Here is an 8,077-nt window from a genome sequence, read left to right as displayed (position 1 = left end):
TAAAACTGCAGTTTGTCCTTTCTTTTGACAAGGTTTGTAGCCTATTATCATTCTCGTTGCCCAAAATCGTCAAAATCTTTGCCCAAAATCATATCTTTGCCCAAAATCGTGTTTTTGAGTTAAAGGTTAAAGGGTTTCCATGAGAACAGAAATCCGTGTTAACATTTATGATTCATATTTTTGGTGTAATAATGATATTCTGTCACCACCCCAGACTGCGTGTAAGCATCCATCCACCTATGCTGTGCTTATTTGGAAAGACTGCGTTTCCATGTCGGAGTTCAGGAAGATCCCGTTTTGTTGCCTCTTTTTCGGCGGAGACCATTTCCACTGGGGTCTAATTTGGACTGTCTGCAGCAAACTCCTCCCTTCCTTTGCGCTCTAATGCGGTGGCTTTCGGCGAGACACAAATGATTGGTTGCGTTGAGAGTAGGCTACGCCGCTAGCTCCACTCGGCTCGCTCCGCTCCGTTCGTTCGGCTCCACTCGGCTCCACTCGGCTCGCTCCGCTCCGTTCGTTCGGCTCCACTCGGCTCGAATTTACGGTTTCTGCTTTTGCAGCTGCTGTGCCTGCGGAGGGAGGGGGGACGCCAGCGCGCGGAACAGCCGGCCCGGGGAGTCAGTCACATTCTTGGCTCGGATTCAATGACTGAACCAGACACAAACAAACACAGAGAAGAGAGGAAGGGAGGGAGGAAAGGGGGCAGGCGGGGAGAGAGACAGAGAGAGAGAGAGAGTTCAGACGCTCTAAGCGGAGTGGGAGAGACAGCTCTTAACTACGGCGCATAGATTTTTTTCCGGACACGTTCGAGTACGGCGGCGGCCACGGAAGCGCTTTGACCCGAGTTTTTTGCGTAAGGACGTTGGAGCTTATACGGCGACGACTATTATTTCGGGCGTTGGAAGGTTTGGATTTTGCTCTGTCTGTCGGGAATGGACAAAACTCTACTGTGTCTGTGATTAGACGACTGTTATAACTCCTTAAATGGATTACGCGGCGGTGCTAAACGCCTTCTCAAGTGACATGGAAATAGACCTACATGGTACGGGACTTTTGTGAACATTTCTGTAAATATTTACAGATTTTAATCAATTCTGTTGCATAAGTTTGAGCTTTTCCTCGGCGATAGCACGGAAAACATGGAGGCTGCCTCGCCGAGCTTCCAACCGCATCCTGGACTTCAGCAAACTCTGAAGCAATTCCATCTGAGCTCCATGAGCTCGCTCGGGGGACCGGCGGCTTTCTCGGCTCGATGGCAGCAGGACATGCTCTTCCAGAAGGATGGCAAAAACGCCGAAGTTCTGCTCAACCTCCCCGCCCAGACCCCCCCGGTAATGTCGGGGCCCCTCTTCATTCCTTCCGACCGCTCTACCGAGAGGTGCGAGACGGTCCTGGAGCGCGAGCCAATTTCATGTTTCGTTGTCGGCGGTGAGAAGCGGCTGTGCCTGCCGCAGATCCTCAACACCGTCCTACGCGATTTCTCCCTCCAGCAGATCAACTCGGTTTGCGACGACCTCCACATCTACTGCTCCCGGTGCACCGCGGACCAGCTGGAGATCCTGAAAGTCATGGGGATCCTGCCCTTCTCAGCGCCGTCCTGCGGTCTAATCACGCAGACGGACGCGGAGCGCCTCTGCAACGCGCTTATTTACGGCGGAACTTTCCCCCCGCACGCCGATAAGGACCCATCCTGTTCGATTGGACTCGAGCGAACGGAAAAAAGCTTCAAAGTCTACCACGAGTGCTTCGGAAAGTGCAAGGGGCTGTTCGTCCCGGAGCTATACACGAGCCCCGGCGCCGCTTGTTTGCAGTGCCTGGACTGCAGACTCATGTTCCCGACCGACAAGTTCGTTGTGCACAGCCACAAACGGCTGGAGAACCGGACCTGCCACTGGGGCTTCGACTCGGCCAACTGGCGGGCCTACGTGCTCCTGGACCGGGAGTACACGGAGAAGGAGGAGCGGCGCGAGCTGCAGCAGCTCCTCAACGAAATCAAGGCGAAATTTGACATCGCGAGCAAGTACAAGAGCTCGTCCTTCAGGGTGAGTTAGTCTAGAGCTGATTAGAGGTTTTTTCTGTTCGGGTACATGAGATTTCATTTCGACCAACTCTCAAAGGAAGCCTTTACCTGCACCTGAATGACGGCCACACATTTAACCGGCACTTGATTATCCAACTGCAGCCCCTCAGCACGACTAATAGAGTTGCCATTAAGTGAATAAACCCAGTTGGTAAACAAATGGAGTAGACACCATGGGCTGCCTGTTTTCATATCTAAACACTGCCCAGTTAAAGCTTCTCAGACCACCATGGGCTGCCTGTTTTCATATCTAAACACTGCCCAGTTAAAGCTTCTCAGACCACCATGGGCAGCCTGTTTTCATATCTAAACACTGCCCAGTTAAAGCTTCTCACAGGGCCTGCAGCAGCCCTGCCATGCCTGACCAGATGTCCTGAGCCTGTTTTCTGAGTCACGTTATTCTCTATATTTAACGATGAAATGCACCTAACAGCGCTGACCGCCTGGCCTGAATATGCTTGTCTGTGTCTGTGTCTGTGTCTGTGTTTGTGAGCTTTCCTCACACGGGTCATTTTACACCCTGTGTACTATGGCACTGCTGGTAGTCCCTCTCTCTCTCTCTCACACACACACACACACACACACCCTCCCTCTCTGTTCCTGTTGTGTCAGACGCACCTCTCTCTTACACTCCGGAGGTTTCTGTGTCTGGACGTCTCAGATTCTCAGCCACACACACACACACACACACTGCACACACACACACACACACACACACACACACACACACAGACACACACACACACACACACACACACACACACACACACACACACACACACGACTCCGGGGCAGATGCGGTTGTGATCTGGCTGTGATGTGGCCTGGAGCCGTGTGCCGGACACTCTCCTATCTGGGCTCCTTGTGCTGTCTGGAGGCTGGGGATGTGTGTGTGTGTGTGTGTGTGTGTGTGATGTGTGTGTGTGTGTGTGCTGTGCTGTCTGGAGGCTGGGGTGTGTGTGTGTGTGTGTGTGTGTGTGTGTGTGTGTGTGTGTGTGTGTGTGTGTGTGTGTGTGTGCTGTGCTGTCTGGAGGCTGGGGATGTGTGTGTGTGTGTGTGTGTGTGTGTGTGTGTGTGTGTGTGTGTGTGTGTGTGCTGTGCTGTCTGGAGGCTGGGGATGTGTGTGTGTGTGTGTGTGTGTGTGTGTGTGTGTGCTGTGCTGTCTGGAGGCTGGGGATGTGTGTGTGTGTGTGTGTGTGTGTGTGTGCTGTGCTGTCTGGAGGCTGGGTGTGTGTGTGTGTGTGTGTGTGTGCTGTGTGCTGTCTGGAGGCTGGGGATGTGTGTGTGTGTGTGTGTGTGTGTGTGTGTGTGTGTGTGTGTGTGTGTGCTGTGTGCTGTCTGGAGGCTGGGGATGTGTGTGTGTGTGTGTGTGTGTGTGTGTGTGTGTGCTGTGCTGTCTGGAGGCTGGGGATGTGTGTGTGTGTGCTGTGCTGTCTGGACGCTGGGGATGTGTGTGTGTGTGCTGTGCTGTCTGGAGGCTGGGGATGTGTGTGTGTGTGTGTGTGTGTGCTGTGCTGTCTGGAGGCTGGGGGATGTATGTGTGTGTGTGTGTGTGTGTGTGTGTGTGTGTGTGTGCTGTCTGGAGGCTGGGGATGTGTGTGTGTGTGTGTGTGTGTGTGCTGTGTCTGGAGGCTGGGGATGTGTGTGTGTGTGTGTGTGTGTGTGTGTGTGTGTGTGTGCTGTGCTGTCTGGAGGCTGGGGATGTGTGTGTGTGTGTGTGTGTGTGTGTCGTGTGCTGTGCTGTCTGGAGGCTGGGGATGTGTGTGTGTGTGTGTGTGTGTGTGTGTGTGTGTGTGTGTGTGTGTGTGTGTGCTGTGCTGTCTGGAGGCTGGGGATGATGATGATTATGTGTGTGTGTGTGTGTGTGTGTGTGTGTGTGTGTGCATGTGTGTGTGTGTGTGTGTGTGCTGTCTGGAGGCTGGGGATGATGATGGTTATGTGTGTGTGTGTGTGTGTGTGTGTGTGTGTGTGTGTGTGTGTGTGTGTGTGTGTTCTGCTGTCTTGAGACTGGGGATGATGATGATTGTGTGTGTGAGTGTGTGTGTTTGTGTGTGTGCTGTGCTGTCTGGAGGCTGGGGATGATGATGATTGTGTGTGTGTGTGTGTGTGTGTGTGTGTGCTGTGCTGTCTTGAGGCTGGGGATGATGTTGTGTTAAGTATAAGTATGTATACTCTTTTGATCCCGTGTTATGTTGTGGTGTGCTATGCTGCACTGGGTTCTGCTGTTAGGGGATTCAAGAGCATGTGTCTGTGCTGTGTGAGAGCTGAATGTGTGTGTGTGTGTGTGTGTGTGTGTGTGTGTGTGTGTGTGTGTGTGTGTGTGAGAGACAGAGAGAGAGGGCAGGAGTGCTGAGGTGGAGGTCGTCCTTCGGGAGCCGAGTGGTTTCGGGGTGATGCTGGCCTTGGGAAGACCGTTTGTGGGTGCACTCACAGGTCACCGTGACTGTGTGTGTGTGTGTGTGTGTGTGTGTGTGTGTGTGTGTGTGTGCAGGGGGTGGGGTGTTGTTGGGCAGCTGGCGTGTGTGTGAGTGTTTTGAGTGTGAGCTAATGGAAGGCCATCTATATGCATGTGTTTCCATGGACGTGTGTGTGTGTGTGTGTGTGTTTGTATTATTCATGAGAAGACAGGCCAAAGCAGAGCCCCTCCAGCTCCAGAAGGCCCGCTCTACACACTCCCATTTCAATAGTGCAGCACACATCACACACATCACACACACCACACACACACATCATAGACAACACATCCTGCTCTGTGATCACACACATCACACACCACACCTTCTTCCAAGATGGCGGCGCGTACACACGCAGCGACCTCTCTCTGTCCCAACCGTACGGTGTTTTGTTCGTTTAAAAAGTGTTTGTCCGAAAGTTTTACGTGTTCGTCTTGTCTTACTACCTCGTACTACAAGTACAGCAGGCAGTTTTTAATCGACATCTGCAAAAACAAGTTTTGCAGCGTTCTGGACTTTGCAACAGAGACGCTAAAGGAACTCGGACTACTCCGGCCTGCAACAACACCGGACTCGCCTGCTACTCCTCCCCGGAAAGAAAGCGTCGGAAGCGGTGTGCGAGGAAGCAGAAGAGGGGCAAGCGCGGAGGCGTCCGGGCCAGGCTAGCGGCCAGCCCAACTCGCCCAGCCATACCATCCATTCTCCTGGCAAATGTACGATCACTGGACAACAAAATGGATCACATACGACTGCTGAGATCAACGAACCGGACAGTAAGTAACTGCTGTGTGCTCGTCTTCACTGAGACTTGGTTAAATGACAACATTCCGGACTCTGCTGTACAACTGGAGCAGCTAGCATGCTATCGAGCAGACAGGGCCATTGTAAAGGGAGGTAAATCACGAGGAGGAGGAATCTGTGTTTACATCCGTGACGAATGGTGCCGGGACACTGTAGTAGTATGCAAACACTGCTCACCACTGGCAGAGTTTATGATCATAAAGTGCCGACCTTTTTACCTGCCAAGGGGAAATTACTGCGATTCTGCTAGTCGCAGTATACATCCCGCCTACCAACAACAACAGCGATAAGAACGCGGCTCTTAGTGAACTGTACCAGGCTGTCAGTGAACAACAGACGGCACACCCAGACGGTTTCACCATCTTCACTGGAGATTTTAACCATGCTGATCTAAAACTGTACTTCCAAAGCTACACCAGCATGTTGATTTTCCAACAAGAGGAGATAACATCCTGGACCTGGTCTACACTACACACAAAGGAGCATACAAAGCCACCCCCTCCCCACATTGGACTTTCAGACCATATCACTGTTATGCTAATGCCGCATACAGACAAGGGGTAAGCGAACAAACCGGTTCGTAAGCAGGTAAAAGTGTGGCCTGAGGGAGCCTCCGATGCTCTTCAAGACTGCTTTGACACAACAGACTGGGAAATGTTTAAGCAGGCAGCCACTTACAACAACGGACAGACATAGAGGAGTATACAGACACTGTAACCTCTTACATCACCAAGTGCATCGATGATGTGACCCACACAAGAGACATCATCACTTTCGGGCTAACTGGAAGCCATGGCTGACAGGGGATGTCCTCAGGCTGCTGAGGGCCAGAGACAAAGCCTACAGAGCTGGGGATGAAGCTGGCATGAAAACAGCGAGAGCCAACCTGTCCCGTGGCATCAAAGGAAGCAAAAAGGAATACACTCACAAGATAACCACCCACTTCAAAGACAGCAGGAACTCACAAAGCCTATGGCAGGGCATTCAGGCCCCCTCACGGACTACAAGCCCGGCGCCACAGAGCTGTGAGAGCAACATCCCTCTGCTCAACAACCTGAACCGCTTCTTTGCTCGGCTTTGAAGCACAAAAACAGCACCTGCCCACAGAAGACCCATCCCCTCTACATGAGCAGCCCCTGTGCCTCTCTGCCGACAGCGTGAAGAGGACACTTGCTGCTATCAACACCCGCAAGGCAACAGGTCCAGACAACATCCCAGGTCGTGGCGCTGAAGGACTGCGCGGGGAGCTTAAGGATGTCTTCACAGACATCTTTAACACTTCCCTGAAGCAAGCCATCGTCCCATCATGTTTCAAAGCTGCCACCATCATACCTGTGCCGAAGAAAACTGCTCCATCCTGCTTCAATGACTACCGCCCTGTGGCACTGACACCCATCATCATGAAGTGCTTTGAGCGGCTTGTCATGTCACATATCAAAGCCATTCTCCCCCCCACCCTGGACCCCTTCCAGTTTGCATACCGAGCCAAACGGTCTACAGAGGATGCAATCTGCTCTGCCCTCCACCCAGCCCTCACCCACCTGAAAAAAAGAGACTCATATGTGAGATTGCTGTTTATAGACTTCAGTTCTGCATTCAACACCATAATACCACAACAACTCATCTGCAAACTTGACAAACTGGGACTCAGTACCTACCTCTGCAACTGGCTACTGGACTTCCTCTGTCAGAGGCCCCAAGTAGTAATGCGTGTTGGCAACAATACCTCAAGCAGCATCACACTGAGCACAGGGGCCCCAAGGCTGCGTGCTCAGTCGGCTGCTCTTCACCCTGCTGACGATGACTGCACTGCAACCTACAGCAACAATCACATAGTGAAATTTGCTGACGACACAACTCTGGTGGGTCTCATCACCAAGGGCGGCGAGACTCAATACAGGTTGGAGGTCGACCATCTGACCACGTGGTGCAGGGACAACAACCTCCTGCTGAAGCGTCAGCAAGACCAAAGAGATTGTTGTTGACTTCCGGAGAGGTCACACCCAACACCTGCCACTGACCATCGGCGGTGCTGTGGTGGAGAGAGCGAGCAGCACCAAATTCCTGGGGGTGCACATCAGTGAAGACCTCTCCTGGACCACCAACACTGCATCACTGGCGAAGAGAGCTCAGCGCCTGTACTTCCTGGCGAAAACTCAGGCTGAGCAAGTGCTCCACCAGCCATCATGACCACATTCTACCGAGGCACCATTGAGAGCATCCTCTCCAGCTGTATCGCTGTGTGGGCGGAAGCTGCACTGAATACAACAGGAAAGCCCTGCAGCATAGTGAACACAGCTGGAAGGATCATTGGTGCTTCACTCCCCCCCCCTGAAGGACATTTACACCACCCACTCACACCAAAGGCTGACCAAAATTGTGAGTGATGCAAGTCACCCGCTCACAATCTGTTTGATCTACTGCCCTCTGGGAAGAGGTACAGAAGCCTGGCTCCCCACTACCAGACTCACTAACAGCTTCATACACCAAGCTGTAAGGATGCTGAACTCTCTCCCTCCTCTCCCCCTCCACCCTCAGCTACATAACATCCTGGACATTGGACCCACAATGGCCTGCACTACTCCACCTGAACACTTGAACACTTGCACACTTGTACACTTTACAACTTGTACACTTTACAACTTGGTGTTGTTGTCCTGAAAACACAACACTTCTGCTGCTCTTACATAACTTGCACCACTATGCCACTTTCTTTTATTACTTAGGGTCAAAACAGTATTTT

At 52.2% G+C, this 8,077-nt stretch overlaps 1 protein-coding gene across 1 annotated transcript in view; it reads left to right on the top strand.

Annotated features, from left to right (window-relative positions):
- Positions 1–749: 749 nt before the first annotated feature.
- skib (v-ski avian sarcoma viral oncogene homolog b) overlaps positions 750–8,077 on the top strand; it is a 58,801-nt gene continuing 51,473 nt past the window's right edge. The window contains exon 1 of the mRNA XM_048255533.1: positions 750–2,042. Coding sequence (XP_048111490.1) covers positions 1,140–2,042 — 903 coding nt within the window. The 5' untranslated portion in view covers positions 750–1,139. The remainder of the gene's footprint in view (positions 2,043–8,077) is intronic.

The sequence above is a fragment of the Alosa alosa genome, chromosome 10 (genome assembly GCF_017589495.1).
Source record: "Alosa alosa isolate M-15738 ecotype Scorff River chromosome 10, AALO_Geno_1.1, whole genome shotgun sequence".
Lineage (NCBI taxonomy): Eukaryota > Metazoa > Chordata > Actinopteri > Clupeiformes > Clupeidae > Alosa > Alosa alosa.
This window is presented reverse-complemented; position numbering and strand designations above follow the sequence as displayed.